General features: G+C 55.2%; 1 protein-coding gene and 1 long non-coding RNA gene across 11 annotated transcripts in view; both read right to left on the bottom strand.

The window, feature by feature from the left end:
• The window catches only part of LOC121086399, a 40,308-nt gene extending 36,582 nt beyond the window's left edge, over positions 1-3,726 (bottom strand). For all 4 annotated transcript variants that reach the window (XR_005827347.1, XR_005827348.1, XR_005827349.1 and 1 more), the window contains exon 1: positions 3,565-3,726. This is a non-coding gene — a long non-coding RNA (uncharacterized LOC121086399). The remainder of the gene's footprint in view (positions 1-3,564) is intronic.
• Positions 3,727-4,437: 711 nt separating this feature from the next.
• Positions 4,438-18,275, bottom strand: part of LMF1 (lipase maturation factor 1) — a 218,164-nt gene continuing 204,326 nt past the window's right edge. For 4 of the 7 annotated variants that reach the window (XM_040590105.1, XM_040590102.1, XM_040590104.1 and 1 more), the window contains one exon: positions 16,323-16,818. In XM_040590105.1, coding sequence (XP_040446039.1) covers positions 16,644-16,818 — 175 coding nt within the window. In that variant the 3' untranslated portion in view covers positions 16,323-16,643. Of the gene's footprint in view, positions 5,046-8,513; positions 8,649-10,926; positions 11,016-16,322; positions 16,819-18,275 lie in introns of those variants that run through there. The other 3 variants (XR_005827345.1, XR_005827344.1, XR_005827346.1) reach the window with 3 other exon arrangements.

The following is an 18,275-nucleotide window of genomic DNA, read 5'->3' as shown; positions in this document are numbered from 1 at the left end:
GCAGTGGCCGCACAAGATGGGAGGCAACAGAAAAGGAGCCAACCCAGCCACACCGTGGAGGGAACATCTGCAGAGCTGGGACCATCATCCACCTGCTACAGAAGTCCCACCTCAGCTCCTCTCCTGGGAGGGCCATGGTGGGAAGTAGGGAATGTGATGGGAAAAGATGGATTGGAAAAAAACCATGCAGTTGGGCACTGGGCTGTGTCCATATGCAGATCTGGCTCTCTCAGTGTTAAAATACGGTATGTTTTCTCCCCCTGGGATTTCCAATGATTTTATCTGTTTGGGATAAGAAGGAGAAAGCTCATCAGGTCTGAACCCAGTGTCCCAAATGCTGAAGATGCTTTGACCCTCACCCAGAGGTCTTCCCACCTCCATCACTGCCCGGTCCAGCCGAGAGCAGACCCCCACTACCCCCACCCAGGGCTCTGCGGGGTCGGCAGCCGCCGGCTCATGGGGCTCCAGCCCCCAGGGCTCAAAGGGTCTCTGCCACCTACCACCCCCGGGGCTGTCCACAAACCAGCAGCCAGGAACAAGGAGCTGGCGCAGAAGATGCTGAATGGATGAGATATCAGGTCAGGGAGGCTGTGGCCGCGTGGCCGGCAGAGCGCCGGGAGGAGGAGGAGGAGGAAGGCATTGGCATGCGGAGCACAAGTGCGTGCATGGCACTCTCCTCTGCCTAATCCGGTGGGTTCAAAGCAGCCGGGTGGTGCCGGGTGCAGCTGCGGCGTCTGAGCTCCAACAGGTGATGGCTCAGCTGTCCCCCTCCCCAGGGGGCTGTCAGCTCTAGAGGGGGGCTGGTGTGGGGGCCAGCGGGTCCCCAACGCTCCAGCCGGCTCCATCCTGCCCTCGAGGAGCTGCCCGCACCTCCCCGGCGGCTGCCCGCAGCCTCGTATGGCTCCCTCGGCTCTGTGCCCAGCGGGACAGCATGCCGGGGATGGGCACGGTGCTGGGAGGCATTACTTGTGCACAATACTAGAAAGTTCTCTGCCTTGCTGGGAAAGGCAGGACCAACCTGTTCAGCATGGTGCTGGCAGCGCGGAGCTGGTACTGAGACCCTGCAGGCAGCACCTGTGCCTGCCCTGTGCTGGCACCCGCTCCCTGCCGGCACAGGGACCCCCTCCAGCACCCCCTCCTCTGCCCACACAGGGATGGGATGGAGGAGCTGGGAGGCAGCCGAGGACGTGGGTGGGGGCAGCCCTTCCCACCCCCAGCCCTGGGCGAATTCACAGAATCACAGAAGGGTTTGGGTTGGAAGGGACCCTAACGACCACCTAGTTCCACCCGCCTGCTGTGGGCAGGGACCCCTCCCACCAGCCCAGGGTGCCCCCAGCCCGGTCCAGCCTGGCCCTGAGCACTGCCAGGGACGGGGCACCCACAGCTGCTCGGGGCAATTCCCATGCTAAGGGCTACGCTGCGGGGGGCACCGAACAGCCCCCCACTGGGAAATATTTCATCCCATCACTTTTGAAAACTTGTTTGCAAACAGCATCCGTCAGTGAGACTGCCCCCGCTCCCAGTGCATCCCGCAGCAGGACCAGGAGAGGCCTTTTGGGCAAACCCAGCCAAGCCTCTGTGTGCCCAGCGAAGCCGGAGGGATTTTTATTTCTGGTCCCGACTGGTTCCTCTCCGGAGGCTGAACCAGCAGGAGAGACCATCTGCCACCAGCTGGGTCAAAACGCAGCGATGGGCAGGGGAGCGTGGCAGAAACACTTGCATCTGCCCAGGGCATCCCATCCAAAATCTGCATCCGTAGCCACCGGCAATCACCGCCGGGCTTGGGCTGGGACAGTGGCACAGGCAGAGAGGGTCCGTGGCCGAGCTTGGCCTTACAAGAACTGCAGCATCCTGCAGTGATCCCATCCCTACTGCAAAGGGATGCCCCAATTTCCCTCATTTGTATACAAAAATAACGAAGTGTGACCTGAATATTTCTCCACCAGCTGCAGCGAGACACGACCGGTCAGATAAATGGCTCGCTCACCTCCACGCACCCAAGAAATAACTATTAACACAAAAAAGTGCAGGTGGGGGGTGGGTCCGTGCACCCCCACCCTGCAGAGCCGCCGGCTTTGCCACTGACCCGCTCCAGCTCTCATTAAGTCGCTCGAGCCGCCTTCGTCTGAGCAGCACCATTATTCATGCAGCCTCCAGACCCCGTTCCCCACTGTTAATTTCTACTTATCTGCATATTTTATTGAAAATTAAAATCCTTTTGCATTTTTTCCCAGGGCTCAGTCGTGAACGATCTTTTCTCGCAGCCCTACTTGACTCCAATTAGTTGGGATAACAAAGCTGCCGCTGTTGGAGGATTATTGACAAATGCTCAAGGAAAAAAAAAGTGGCAAGAGACTAGTCTATGAAAATGACAGCTTTTTAAGTGTAGGAGTAATCCCACCTGCAGTTAATAGTGCTGGGGAGGCATGGAAAATACCAGCTCTTAGTTTTTTGATGGCGTTTTGATTGATTAGACTGCTAGAGCCACTACATGGGTCACCATCAGCATCCCTGGCCGGGCACAAGGCCGCTGCATCCGTGTGTCCCCCAGCGACCGCGGGGACATCGGCACCAGCCATGGCTCCGCGACAGGAGCCCGGGGGAGCCGGGAGCATGGAAATACATCCCGTCAAGGAGAGGCAGCCCCATCCTGGCCCGCCCGCGGGGATGCTGCCCGTTTCCCAGGCCTCGTGCTGAGCTGCCCATAGATACAGTTCCCATGGGTGCCCGTCGGTGCCGGCGCTGAGCTCCTGCCCCTAAAAACCTGCTCGATGCAGCTGCAACTATGGCACAAAAGGACTGAGAAGCATTGAGAGCAGCACAACTCATTCACTGATAACTCGTTAATGGCGTTTCATATTTTTTCCCTGGCATTTTTTTTTTTTTTAATAAAAGAATAGGGGGTAAAAATGAAGCATACTTGATAAAGGGCAGTAAGTGTTATCCTTAAAAAAAAAATATAAAAACCTCACAGAGCTTTTTTTCTTTCATAGGTGGCTCGGACAGCTGGCTCTTTAAATATTAATCAGGGGCTCATTGATATGCAAATATGGTAAGAGGGAATAATGCTCCTGCAGCTGCGCAGCCCCCAGCAGCCCCGGCCGAGTGTTGGCCTCTTCTCCACCATGAATGGAAATATCTGAGGACACAGGTGCAGGGAGCCGACCGCGAGCAAGATCCTGCTTAATAAGGTGATTTGTGAGCGATGCTCTATAGAGACGAACCGGAGCAATCTTTTACCACTTGACAGTATCTGACCACTAAACAAGGTGTTAATCTTATAATTGTGGTGTTGACTGTTCCCTAGCACAGCGTTCCTGGCCTTTTGCCCTGACACTTGGCCAGTTAAAATCAACTTAACTGACAGGTCGGACGCGCGCCAACCGATTGGCGATAAATTATTTATTGTTCTATTTCCAGAATAACAAGTAAACAGGAAAGACGGGGCATCCCACAGAGAAAACCAGTTTGGATACGCATCATTGGACCGAGTCGCGTTGCTCCACGCAGGCACCCCGTCCCCCCCGGGGCTGTGCTCAGCGGCCGTGCTCCCCCGGCTCTCACCTCTTGCTGCTGGGAAGGTGACCGCATCCCGTCCTGCAGGAGCAAAGCCATCTCCACTGATGGGTCCAGTTATGGCACCTGTGTCCAGGGACATGCAGGTGGAGTTTTGGGGTGGTCACCCCCGTTCCTCACGCAGCTCCTGATACCCACTCTCCTTTTCTGTGAACTGGGGGCCAAGAAAAGAGACCAGAGGCAATGTCAGAGCCTGCTGTGGACATCACCACTGGGTGTCTGCTGGCTCCCTCTGCTACACTGAGCGATGGGCAGACCAGGTCAGGGGTGCCAAACATGAGCTCCCACACCTGGGGACCCCAGCCCATCACCGTGTCCTCGCTCCGAGGCCATCCATGCAGCTGTGGTACCCACAGTGGGGACCTCTGGCTGCTGCAGGACAGACGACTGGGAAAGCGGGCCAGAGCCTTCAGCAACATTTCACATAAGTACCTGCAGGGCTCAACTCGCATGTTTTTCTCCTATCATTTGCCGTTGGCATGGATGGGTCTACAGACCAGGGGAAGGTGGTAAGGAAGGGCCTCTGTGAGGGCACCAGGAAAGGCACCCTCCATCTCCACCCAACATAACCCAACATGCTGCACTGCTGATTTAAACACCCATACCCCCTAACCGTGCTTCTTGGGCAGGGATGCCCTTGCCACCTTCTGCTCCCACCTCTCAGACAGAGCTGGCCCGAGGCACGGCTCATTCTCCCGCCGACAGGCAGGACCAGCTCGATGGAGGCATGTCGGGGCTGCTCCACCCCACACAGGACACCACGGAGGCGTCCTGCCCTTCTAGAACAGCAAGAGGGAACAAGCTTCCAGGCTGCGGATACAATACCCACTGTCGCAGGGTATTTTGAAGACTTGCCTCCTGTGGTTGCCGTCCTCCTTTTCCCTGCCAAGCTTCCTTGCCCAGGCTCCTGGTGATGAATGACCTCGTCCGGGTACCGCCGGTACCAGGCGCACGCAGCTGCGAGGCTTTTCTCCCGGGCGGGTGCTGCAGATGGCTGCTCCGCCGCCGAGCCCACAGCTGCACGCTCCCTGCTCGCCCCGCCGCAGCTGCCGCGTGCCCGCGCCACAAAGGCACAGAAAACGCAATTAGTTCAGAGAAAAGGAGTGAGCGGGAAGGGATGCTGGGATGTCTCAAGGAGCCGACCGAGCCACCCGCAGCTCACCCTGGGACCTCCGGCCTCGCCGCGGCTGGGCGAGCACTCAGATCTGCAGAGGGGTCTCGGGGCAAGGGTTGTCCACGTGGTGTGGTCATTCCCAAAGGAGCCGAAGGCCTTCCTGGAGATGGGGAGAAGCACAATTTACCATCCTTGCCTTCTGACTCAACTTCCAACTTTTCTGGTGCTGGTTCTTGGTGTCTGGGTCCTGCCCAAGCCGGGCTCCCGCTGTGCTCCCTTGCAGGCAGCGCTGGAGGTGGCTGCTACAACCTTTGTGGGTGCTACAACCATTGTAGGAAGAGGCAGCATCTCCCATCTGTTTGGGGACAGAGAAGGTCATCTCAGAGACTGAAGTCATACAAATTTGGTCATCTTTGAATTTGTTTAATTTAAAAATCTGTTTAAAGCTTTGCAAAACCTTCTTAGCCTCTATAAAAGTTACTTTATTCTAGGAGATAAGAACAATTCTACCTAACCTTATAGACTGGCCTTTTGTTCCCAAAGTATATTTATCTGCCTTAGTACCTCAGCACTTGCATTATTAATTATTAATAATGAGAGATTAAGGATATATTACTACTAATAATTATTATTATTTTATATAAAGTGATTTGCCTCTTTCGACACTTTATTGGGAGCAAAACTGCATCTATCACCTGGAGCATGGAGATCCCACTTTCCCACTTAGACCCAACTTTCCATCACTTCAGGGCAACACTCGGCTCTTGAATTTGGCCTGGGAGACAAAGATTAATTTGCCAATTAAATATAGCAGCCCTGGGGCTGCACCTGGCTCTGCTCACCCAGTGCAGGAGCTTGCCTCGCGCCGCCTGCCAGAGCTCACCCCGCAGATATAACTCCCACCCCTCTGATTTGTTTTCTGAAAAGCATAAACCCTTCATCTGAGCTGACAAGTAGCAGGGCTGCGCTGTGCTCCTCAGCTGAAATAGTCCTGAACAAGCCGAGCCCCACAAACCCGGCGCTGCTCCGGGAGGATGGAGTCTGCAGCGTGCCGAGGGCTGGGGAGGGTGAGGCTGGACCATGCGTGGTGCAGCAGACAGCTGCCGCAGAGGTGTCTTTTTACCCTGGACCTTGTTAATGAACAAAAGCTTAGGAGAGTGTGGGCGGCTGGGCTAGACGGAGAATAAATAGGGGATTAGCAGTGCAGAGCCCCCGGGCGAGGATCGGGCTCTCTTCCCCCTGCACTTGAAACCCAACCGGCAGCGCCTCTTCCCCTCCCGATGCTGCAGCCGTCCGTCCATCGTAGCTGGGCAAAACTAGCTTCTGCAAGAGCTTTTATGCCAGCTAGGCAGCTAGCCCTTAGGCTTCTATTTTTTATTATTTTTTTGTGTGTGTGCATGTGCGAAAACAGAGGCCAGGAGATGCCTTAGCTGTGGTGCATCTCTGCTCCAGCCTGCCTGCATCACTCCCCACTCCAGTGGGGAGCAAATGCCTCCCTGGCCACACTGGGATAAACTCTCCAACATTCCTCAAACAAACCCACGCAAGGCACTCTGCCTGTCGCCGCAGCATGGCCTGGTGGTATATGACCTGCAAAAAGTAGAACCCCCCCCCAAAAAAAAACCCCAAAGGGAAAAACAAAGGGGAAAACTCACCACGCACGTACAGGGGGAACTGCAAGGCGAGGGCACAGAGCAATAAACAGCTCATTCCTGGCCTGGCCGGCATGGGCTGTGAGGCGCTGCCAGCCCGGCGGTGATGTACATTGTGCGTGTGCTTTACATGCACGCCATAAAAACAATGCTTTGTGAAGGATATATAAGCATCCAGGCCAGGCAGGGCCAGGCAGCTGGGAGCTTGGCTGGAAGAAGCGCTGGCAGCAGGACCCCGCCAGGCAAATTGGCACGGTGTGCTCCAGCGAAGGGGACGTGGATGGCTGCTGTCCCTGTGGCGTGATGTCCTTGTGCCACCTCTGCAGTAACCCCAGGGCTCAAGGGCCTGCAGGATGGCTCTCTTCTTGCCTGAAATTCTCTCCCTTTTAAGCAGGAAAGTGATGGAGCGTGCGGGCAGAGCAGCCCTTCCTGGGGAGCCACTCCATCTCAGAATGGATGTTTGCTCTGGACAGGAGTGGTGAACAGCCAGTGCTTCTCGTGGGGTGGAAATGACTTAAAAATCTACTCGAAAGCATCATGCTTCCCCTGCAGAAATAGCTCCAAACAGAAAGGACTTGAAACGATGCGATCCATGCTTTTTTCCCCTTGTAAAACCAAACATGCCATCTTAATATGGGGGGTGGTGGGGGGTGTGTGCGCGGAAACGATAATTCATTTGAACTTTCCTCCTTGGAAAATGATCTGGCAAATGCCCCATTCTGCAGAAACACACAGGCAACACCGGAATGGCCCACCCTGCTACCCACCCCTTGGCTCGCCCAAAGGGTTCCCCAAGCTGCCGCCTCCCCGGGGCAGCCCACCCTGGCAGTGCCGCAGTGCCAGGTGGGATGCTCAGGTCGCTTGTTCCCAAGGAGCCTTCCCCCGGCGGGTACGTCCTCTATTTGGCCCACATGAGGTAAGGCTTTGCACTAGACTAACACTTAATAAATGTTTGCAGGAATTAGCAGAACGTGACATTGCACAGCCCGATTCCCGACTGCAAGCTGCCAGCCCGGGCTGGGGCCGGTGCTGCAGATGTGTGTTCCTGGAAAATGGAAGGCCATATGGTAAATATTGGAAAAAACCCTCTAATATATACAGCCCTAACTGCTTTTTCAGCTGATCAGAGTTTACTTGGTTAACCAAAGTGTGTATGGTAAGCAGCAGAGCCCCGGGGCTCCAACATACCCAGGTGCCGATGTTTGGTCCCATCCCTCTCGCCTCCCCTGCGAGCATCTCCCCGTACCCCGCACACGTGCAGCACCACAGGGAAGGGCGCTCTGGGCTGAGGCTGCACCAAGTAACCAACTGAGCTCCCCTGGCCATTATTGCAGGGCCAAAACGATGCTCCTCAAAGTAAGGATCAACAAATGCCTGTTCAGCCCTGAAGCGTGGCGTGCCTCCGCATTTGTCAGCCAAACACTAGAATTTCTTCCCCTGTAAAGCTGGAAAAGTATCAGTCCATGTCACTCCATGCCCTGTAATGAGCAATTATTCCTTTCAAAAGTAAAACGAAATAAGAACCATTCCCATAATCACCTACTGGATTTTATCAGCATGTTTGGGTTACGCTTTTGCCCCTTTGGCTAATACCTAATTGATTCTTTAATCTCTACAACTTTTTTATTGACTGATACAAGAGCTATTTAGCCCATCAGCGGCAGGAAGGCAGCCTGCAAACCCTCCGAGACCCCCGACATGGTGCTAGGATGACCTCATCTGAAGCCAACACTTTATTTGATAATCTATCACTTATTTATTATTCTAACTAACCGCTTGCAGGTGGTGTGATTTTAGTATAATTGTCCCAGCAACAGGCACACACAGGGAAAAGTGCAGTCTTAGCCAGAGCTGCTACTGCAGAGGAAGCAGGTTCCCAGCCTCTGCTGGGGGAAAAAACAGCGTTTCAGTGATGTGAAGGGCATGGCAAAATCCCACTGACTGGGGAAAGGGGAGGGCAGGGGCTCATGCCCCCCACAGCTCCCTGCGGGGAGAAGGAGGCAGAGCAGGATGGAAAGCCCCGATGCCACTGGGGGGAACCTCCACGGTGCCTGGCACCACGGCTGGGGCACAACGTGTGCAGGGGCCATCAGCTCTTTCCTCCCCACCTGCCTGCGTGCAAAACCTGAGCAAACTGAGGGGTTTAGGCATGACAAAGTACAAGGACTCACATCCCCACAGAGCCTTGCACCGGGCTGGCGTGGTCCTGGTTCCCTGGAGGGGTCAGCGCTGGGGTCACCTGCCGGAGCAGTTTGGATGGCACGTGGACTCCAGAAGGTTCAGGCTGGCATATCCAATGTAAAATCCTGCATAAATAAAGAACAGAGGTTGGGGGTTTATTTCTGAATATCTCTGTGTTGTTTTTTTCCCACCATAGCCCTGGGGCGGTTCTTGGCCCGTTGCCATCCCACCTGCAGCAACGGGGCCAGACTGGATGGATGCCCCAGGGAAATGCCATCAGCTCGGCTGAAGCCGCCCCGTGCCACAAAGCTGTTGCTCCTGCACAGAAGACAGAGCGGACAAGGGTGTCCTCGCCGTAAAACAGGGGCTTTGCTGCCTTCCCAGCCCGGGTGGGGGCTGCTCCCACCAGACCCTCCTGCTCCCCGAAGTGGAAGCTGAGAGGAGATGGCAGATAGAAACCAGCCTGGGAATTGACAGCACAACTCTGAGCCATCCAGCAACAGGCTTTTAAGATCAATTAGTCCTGCATTAGTCTCTGAGACTTTTGAGCTAGAATTCCCTCCAGGATTCAAGCCACTTAAAGCGTTTTCCCAGCGAGGGAAGGGTTGGAGGATGGGGGGGGTGGGTATCAGGAAGCATCGCTGGGAGCAGAGGAGGTGCCTTTCCACATTATCTGCCCCTTCATCATCTGCCCAAGCTCCTTCAACCAAGCCAACAGCCTCAGCAAAAGACAAAAATGGTATTTTGAGTGGCAAGACCCCATTGCAGCTTCATTTTTAACCCCAGCTGGGGTGGTGGGGGGTGGGGAAAGGAGGCAGTTGGGAGAATCATTTTTTCATTAAAATAAAAATTGATCCACAATGAAAATAGACTTTTAATGGGAAAAAGTTTAGTGCAAATGGAAGCTTTTAAAAGATTCTTTTGACTGACAATAACCTGAAGACCCTCCAGGAACTCCAGCCCAGAATAATCAGATTAAATGAAAACTAATATACGATCCTGAAATCCATCCCATGCTGGTCTAAACTTATAGCAGCTGGGTAATTTAGCCTACAGGTTTCTGCCTCATGCCCAGCAGTTCACACTGAATTGTTTAGCCAAACTTAATCTACTGGGAAGGAAAAAAGCTCTTTCCTTTAATAATATGTGCTAAAGTAAAGCCAGCTTCTAAAAGCAGCTGGGAGCAGAGAAGGTATACAAATACATGTGTTTTCTACGGGAACCCCCGGACTGAAGGCTGGCTACTTTAAAACAAATAACTACAATTTATAAATGATCCAAGAATGAGGAAATCTCTGGGTTGGTGCATGGTAGCTGCCAGTAGGGATAATACTGGGACAAGGACCTCGCAGGGGCCGTGTTCCCAAAACACGAGTCACATCCACACTTCCAGCCACAGGAAGGTTTGAAAATGCGACCTGCGTGGATCTCAGACAACCAGATGGAAGCAATGACTTCTTTCCTCCGAATCTTTCGGTTTTTTACACCAGCCCTGGAAGGGTTATTTTTCAAGGAAGGCTGTCAGCCGGAGGAGGTTTGGCGAGATGTCCTCCCAGCGACCAGCGTGGTGATGGGGATGAAGCTGGGAACCTCTCTGTGTTCCTGTGGCAGAAACAAACCCTGATGGGAAAACAGAACTTCCAGTTCTAAATCCATCATAAAAGATTTTCCAGCTGCATCTTATATTCCTGTGGGGCACTGAACACGTTGCACAGTAACACACAGCACAAGTTTGCATCTCACCACCAGAGGACAGCTCTCCTGGAGGGCTCGGAGGCAGGTAGATGATCTATAGAACCTTCAAAGCCCTTGCAACTTCATATGCGATGGAGTCTGAGCCAAAGCCTCCCACAGCGGGCAGGGGAATGAAGTAACCAAAGAACCCAGCCCCGCTGGGGACCCGAGATGGTCTGATCCAGCCTCCCACACCATCTTCCCCTTGACATGGGCACTGTCGTATCCAGCTCACTCCAAAAGCTATGCTGCTGGTTTTCCCAAATTATGCAAGCACGGATGCGTTTAGCCATTCCCTGTGCATGCAAGATGAGCTAAACCCCATCGGCCCGCACATATTGGCTTTGTGTTCCCCAGCAGCAACAACAGGAATAGACATTTATACGTGGTATTAAAAAAACCCCAAAGCCCAGGGAGGCTTCCTCATTCCTGGGGAAGAGCAGCCTGGATGAGCTTGGCCAAGGCGCCGGGATCCGACCCCGCCGCAGCCGGCGGCCAACGTGCGGAAATATAAACCCAGCTGTGCTTGCTAGGGGGTCTCATGCTTTCAAAAGGCTGTAATCTTGGCAAAAAGGAAAAAAAGTCGGTCCAAGCCTGCAGCCCGGACCTCCCGCCAGCTGGACTCCCTGGGCTGGTACCTGCGGTGGTGGTGGTGACCCCCAGACTCACCTTGGGGAGTCCCGGCTTGGGCGTGTGGCAGAGCAGGTGTCCCCGGGGACGCGGCAGCGGGTCGGAGGGCTGCAGAAGTGAAAAGCCACCTGCAATGCCATCAGGGGAGAGAAAAAAAATAATAATCTAAGCAAGGAAACTTCTACAGCAACGCAAAACGAAGCTGAAGGGGATAACCTACCCCAAGGGACTGTCCCCAGGATCTCGCCGTGACTCCTGGGTGCCTGGGACATGGGGTTTGGATGTGCAGAAAATGGAACCCCTTGTGTTTCATCACCCATGAAGCAAAACTCAGCTGCCAGCAGGACAGGGTGCAAGAGGCAGCGCCGGCAGGCCCAGCGTGGTCCCTGTCCAGCATGTCCCCCCAGGGGCAGGGACAGCTTGACCTTCAGTGCAGGTTAAACACGAGCATCCTCGAGGCTGCGACTCCTCTCCCCAGGAGGATACGTATGGTCTCCTCCAGCCTTTCCTCTCTGGGATGAAAATGCTCCCCCCTCCCAGTGTGGCCCCAGGGACCCTCCTAAACCCACCGAAGCAGCTCTGGGTACAAGTCACCCAATCACTTCCGTCTTCCCAAGCAGCCCCAGCGCTGGGATGAGCCCACGGGCAGGGAGCGGGGGGGCACAGTTCCAAGCAGGAGGCTGGGGCTCTCCGCAGCCAGCCATTGCCCAGCGAGGACTGAACGCAGCAGCACGCTGGGGTTTCGGCGGGGAGGGGGCCAGTGTGCCCCCAGCCCCCGTGAACATGTGCACAATGCATTTGGATGGGCTGCGTGATGCTGCCATCCTCTGTGCAAACACTGAAGCACCCTCCGCTGGGGGTCCCTGCGGCCCCACTCCCCCCAGCATCACCTGTTCCCCCGGGGCAGGGCAGGAAAGGTCTCAGTTCATTAATTTGCAGGCACAGCAGGGGCTCTTCTGGCTATTTTCTCCTCACCCGTGGTTTTGGGGGTGATGCACTCAAGGAGACTGTGCAGCACCCAGAGCCACCGGCAGCCACGTGCACGGGCAGGGGCACGCAGCTTGCACAAGATGCATTTGTAACACCCCAAGGGGCAATAACTTTCATCTAGGAAAAGCAAATAAAAAAAGAAAAGCTGCTTAGCTTTGATCCAGCAATGTCCCCCGACATGCTGGCCATGTCCTTCCCCCCTCAGCACCAGTGGCTCTGGGACCTAGTTGGACCTGACAGAGAAACAGGAGGAGGGAGCAGGATTAGATCTCACTCCAGACCAGAGGATGAGCTGGAAAAACACACCCATGATAAGAGATTTGACTGATGGACCCAAACCCTGTGCCCCAGAGCTGCTGGGGCTGATGCTGGGACCCTAACCCTCTCTCCTGGGTGCTTGTGGGTGTCCCTGTCCCCTCTTGGGACACTGGGGATGAGGAGCCTGGCAGGAGCAGACCTCAGACACAGCTATCTTTCACATGAATTTACAGCGCGCTGACTTGGGAATGCCACAAAGTTTTACTTCCAGTGCATAGCTCAGGAAAAAAAAAACACAAACCAACCTCTCCAAGAAAACTTCTAGTCAACAGATAACACAATGTGGTTCCGATTTCCTCACCCCCTCGAAATAATTGTTTCTTTTCTTCTTTAAAATTTTGTCCCAGGGAAACGTTTCTAATTTAATCCCCTGCATGCACCTTCCTCACTGCCTTTGAATGTGTATTATCTTCCAACCAGTGCTCTGGAGCGCAGCGAGAATTTTTGATTTAAAAAAAAAAAAAAAGAGAAAAGAAAAAAAGCTTAACAAGCACAATGCACAGCAAACAGGAATGGAAATGCTGGTCTGGGTTCCATTATCCCTGACCCAGAGGTTGGAAACCAAAAGAAATTAATTAAATTGGGGAGCGGGGGGAGGCCCGCACTGTTTGCTGCCAGTGACCAGCCAACGAGGGATGCCTGGGGGATGCCTGTCACCCATCACCCATCACCCACGCAAGGGGGGACCCGCACCCCCGTGCACTTTCCGAAGCTGCCAGCTCTTGGCACCCATGGGGACAGCCGGGGCTGCCCACCCATGCCAGCTTGCTCACATTAGGGCCGAAGGACGGCCGGGGCTGGGGAGCAGACGGTGTGGCCGAGGGGCAGAGTCTCTTTGAACAGTGACTTAAAATCTCTGGGCTCAAAATCCCACAGCAGCGACCCCCGGCAGGGGGCTGCAGCCACGGTGCTGGGATCCTCATGGCTTTTTGCTGCAGCAAGCCCCTGACCGGGAGCAGGCTCAGCCCCGAGGAGGCAGGGATGGCACTGCCGGGCACGGGCTCTGCAGTGTGACTGTGGCTGTCCTGGGCACGGGGAAGGTGGAAAGTGCCTTTTCAGGGGAGGCTCCACAGTCCCATCAAGCCAGAGAGAACAGGGGCAGCGTGTGCTGCTTTCTGCCAACTCACCTGCCGAAAAAATCCTGCCCAAGGTCCCCCAAGGCGTGAGCCGGGGCCGTGGGAGCAGTCCAGCCTTGCCCTGCGCATCCCACCCCAGCGTGCAATTTCAGCTGTGGGAGAAGAAAAAGCCCAAGACCCAATAAAATGCTTCAAATAACGTCTGGCAGCACCCAAGCTCACACAGGCGGGAGATGCTCAGCACGAAGCTGTGCCCATCGCATGGAGACACCGACCCCCACCCGGGATCCGCGACGGACACAGCCCGGCCTCCATCGCCCCCAGCCCCACGGCGGGGCAGCCAAGCCAGGAAGGACGATAATGGGAGCGAGATGCGGGATCGCGGCGTTTGCCCTCATCCCTCCACGCGGTAATCGGAACAAAATGTTCTTCCATTGTTCGCAGAAGAGTGCTGGTTTCCAACTATGGCAAATATTTAGGAAAACACAATTGAGTCATAAATGTTATTTACAGTTTGGAGCGCCCTATACGTTGCTCCAAGCGCCACAATTAATCTATTCGTCTTGGTTCAGAAAAGATGGTAACATATAGGCCTTCCCCAGTCCCCGGCCAAGAGCAGTAACGTCTTGCAGAAGCGTAGCAGCTCCCTGCGATGGGCACTGCACCTCTGCTGCCGTCACGGCTCCCCTGGGTGCCAAGTGCCAGCCACCGCTCCTTGGCAAAGCTGGGCACCCCCGGGACCGCAGACCCCCCCAACTCCCAGGCACGAGGCCATATGAGGGTCCTCCCGCTCCCTCCAGCCATCCTGAGCCGGACCCATCAGAGATGGAGCAAAGCCACCGCAACCCAAGAGCAAACCCTGTGCAAACGTGCCCACCGATGCACCGGAGAAGGGGAGGGAGAGCGGTGCTCCTGCAGCCGCGGCAGCCCAGGCTCACCAGGATGGTGATCGGAGGTGACACCAGGCATCTTCTCAAACACAAATAAGTGCTGCAACACCCAGGACTCGCCTTATTTATTACCTGTCACCTCGGCCCCATGGGAGCTGGCATGTCCCCAGCGAGTCACACCAGGGCAGGCACCGGGGGGACTGCACCCAGGGCTGGGCTGCCCTCCCAGGGCTGCTGCTGTTTTCCTTTCTTAACACTTTTAGAAAAAATAAAAAATGAGTGACGCTCCATGGTTTTTCAAGAGCTGTTTGCTTTAATCCCTTTCTGGAAATACGCTCTCAGTCGTGCCCACTCCGTACATGCCGTCAGAAAGGGGGAAGAAACATGGAAAATGGCTTTTCTGTGCCTGCATCCGTGCCCAAAGTTTCCCACTTTGGACCCATTTTTCTGTCAAAACCCCATTTGGCTGCTTTTGGCACATCTGGCGTGGGAGAGGATGGACAAGCCCCAGGGATGTGGCCACCACCTCTGCCTCCCGTGGTGTCCACTGGTCCCTGCCGGGCTGGTGGCCCCTGGGGGGGTGGCTCTGCCCCGAGCTCCCCCAGAGCCCAGCACACAGCAGTGCTTTGCCCCTGGCATGTGGCTTGGGCTCAGTTTGCTCTGGAAGGGTAAAAGCCTTCTTGTAAGCTTACTGGCCACTGGAATTCCTGCCCAGGGTGGCCACGGTGAATGTCAAGGCACAAACCCAGGGGGAAAAGCCTGGAAAGCCCTGTCCTGCCCTTCTCCCAGCCTCTCCTGCTGGGGTGTGCGGCCACACAGCTGGCGGCGCTGGACTGTGCCCATGGGATGCTCAGCTCCCCCCAACCACCGGCCGGTCGGACACCTCTGGCACCAACCTCTGCCAGCTCCAACAGGCAGATCCCGGCCCCGGGGCCACCAACCAAATGCAGCAGTTACAGAACCCCCAGGTTAAGCAAACAGGAAGGCGCAGCCCCGCGCGTCTGCGCTGCTGGGCCAGGGCCCGTTAAATCCAGCCCTGTGTAAACGCGGTGGGGCTGGCGGCAGACTTGGTGACTCCAGCTGCCTTCCCAGCCCGGGCGACCCAGGAGCACCAGCAGCGCTGGGACACGGCCGCACAGGGCTGCGCTTGTCCTCGGGGCTGAGTCACAGAGCCCACACGGCAGCTCCAGCGAGGAGCTATTTTGGGTTTCTCAGTAAACCTGTGGCTTTCTGCAGGCAAGCCTGGTACAACGGGGTTTTATGCATTGCTTTGATCTTTTTTTTTTTTTTTTTTTCCCCTGCAAGAAGAAACGTGTGCAGCAGAACGTGCTAACAAGCAATCGATTATTATAAACTACCCGGCCTGCTGCTGGCTGCTTCACACACCGTCCACTTTCTTGCTCTCCCTTCACTCCCATTGCTGTCATTTGGGCTCACCGAGCCAAACCCATGCGGTGATTTTAAACACAGACCGAGATGAGGGGAGACTCCAAAGCAAACAGGAGGGACAGGGGATCCCAGGGTGAGGTCGCAGGGCGCTTTCCCCAGCCCAGGGATGAACAGTGGGAGAGCCGAACCATGCCTGGTGGGCAGGACACGTAGCTCAGCCCGGTCATGAGCCTGCAGTGAAAAGGTGGCGAGGAGACTCCTTCCCAGGGTGCCAGTGAGGGCGGCGCGGGGGCAGCTGTGTCGGGAGTAAAGCAGCTTTGACAGCTCAGGGCTGCCGGCACACATGGGGATGGGATGGGATGGGATGGGATGGGATGGGATGGGATGGGATGGGATGGGATGGGATGGGATGGGATGGGATGGGATGGGATGGGATGGGATGGGATGGACAGGACGGGATGGGATGGGATGGGACGGGATGGGATGGGATGGGATGGGATGGGATGGGATGGGATGGGATGGGATGGGATGGACGGGACGGGATGGGATGGGACGGGATGGGATGGGGGAGCAGTGCCCTGTGCCAGGCCAGCATCACCTCCACAGAGCTGGCTGCAGGGCAGGACCCAGCTGTGCTGTCCGATGCCGGACCCCAGGGAACCTGTGAGCCTCAGGGGGCACAGGCCAAGGCAGGAGACCACCCCGAGACCTCCCTGCACACCTCTGCAGCCACCACACAATGCAATGGCTCAGGAAAAGCAACACCAACAGCTACCCAAAACTAATCATGGTATTTGTTCACACTTGTTTTCCCTAAATTCTAGAGCTGATGATTTCCGAACAGAGCAGCCTGGCAAAAGCAATCAATCATCAGGCATGGCTGCGGTGAGAAGGATGGACAGAAAGAAACAGAAAGATGAGAAAAACCAGATCACAACAGCAAGTGGACAGGTTGGTTGGGAACCTTCTGTAAGATACGTGTAAACAAGGATATGGATGAAAAATACAGAGAGAGGCAAGACAGGCAGTTTGTAAGGGAGCTGACTGCTCTGCTTCCCCAGCTGGTCCCTCTTGAATTGCTTGTCCTCCTCCATCAGTCCCGCATGGGGTACGGCCAGTTCCTGTCTTCATAAAACTTCTTCAGGCCCTGGAGGTTGACGGGGGGGAAGTAAGGGCCGATCCTCTTCCGAATCCACCACCTCCCCTCGCTGGCGTGCTTTCCCCCGGGTCGGCTGAATTTGTACTTGAAGTGTTCTGCTCGGATCCACCTGCAGAGGAACACAGCGCAGCCTGCTCAGCAGGGGCTGGCACCACAGCCGGGCGGCAGCGGGGGGAGTGTCAGACCCTATTTACGGTCCCCTCAGAGATGAGGTTTGAGCCTTTCCATAGCTGGATGGAGAAGTCAGCTGGAGGGTGCTCAGCCTGGCTGGCTCCTGCATCCTGATGCTCCCTCCATCCTTGGGATGCCCACAGCCAGCAGCAGGGGTGCGGCCGTCCCTGCTGGAGCGAGGCAGCGGGGAGCTCCTGGGCTCCTCCTGATGCAATTTAGGAATGATGCAGAGGAGCTTTAACACCCCCTCGCCCTCTGCACTCCCCACCGCCACCCCACGCTCCACACACCTCTCGGCAACCAAGTTTGAAAGAATAATAATAAAACCAAGAAAATTAATTTTTTTTTCTTTTCTGAGAGCAACTAAGGAGTATTTCTGCCCAGGACATTTTTAGGTATAGAGCCTGACTCCCACCCCAGCTCCCCCAGCATCCCTCTGCCCCAGGCAGCGGCTGCTCTTTCTGCTCCACAGCTTATTAGTGGAGCTACGAGCGCATCTGTTTTCTGGCCGCCCTGGGAGTTGACAGAAAAGGAGATTTTAAAACAGTGAAGAAAGAAGCATTCATCAGTGTCGCAAAACACATTCGGAGGCTAACCATGCCGCTCGGTTCGGGAGGTTTGGTCCCGCTTGATGTAGGGCATGCTGACAAGAGAGGGAGTAACACCCCGGTCCTCCAGCGTTGTGGTCCCTGTTTGCAGAGTGCATCGCCGCATTTGCTGGATAAGTTCATAAAATAACCCACAATATAAAAATGTCAAAGTCGTGTCAATGCTCATTTAAACCTGCTTTGCTTCACTACTAAAATACAAACCCTGCTACTGAGCAGGGCACCACGCTCCTGCAGCTGCTCGCTCCTGGGGCTGCACCTTGGGCAGCCATAAAGTTCCTTCCTACTGCTAAAATAATTAGGGACGACTCTTATATATTTGCCATTAACGCCCACCTTCGTAATGCGGTGCTCTGATAGGAAGCAGGGGAGATGGAGACAACAGATAAAACTGCACCCAATTAAGAGGTCTGCTGCAATCACATCTCGACATCTCCATTTAAATCTTGCTGGGTACCCAGAAGAGCGATACAGAAACGCATCTGCTAACAAAACGCATTAACATGGAGCTGTTCATCATGCCCATCGCTTGCTGCTGACTCGCAGCAATGGGCACTACATCTGTTTTCTGATGGCCTCCTGGCTGGCATGAAAACAGGAAAAATATCACCATGTTTCCCCCTCTGCTGAGGATGACGGGGGGATCCAAGGAAGCCCAGACTAAAGCATCTGGAGCTGCGCTGGGACAGCTCTAATATAAACAAGGGGTAAGGGCTGGGTGCCAAGGGAAGTGTAGGGAAGGAGGTGCCCCCCGATGCTGTACTCTCTGTGGCAGAGCCCCCCAGAC

Source organism: Falco naumanni, chromosome 4 (assembly GCF_017639655.2).
Source record: "Falco naumanni isolate bFalNau1 chromosome 4, bFalNau1.pat, whole genome shotgun sequence".
NCBI classification, from domain to species: Eukaryota; Metazoa; Chordata; class Aves; order Falconiformes; family Falconidae; genus Falco; species Falco naumanni.
The sequence above is the reverse complement of the archived record's forward strand: the minus strand, read 5'-3'. Positions and strand labels throughout refer to the sequence as shown.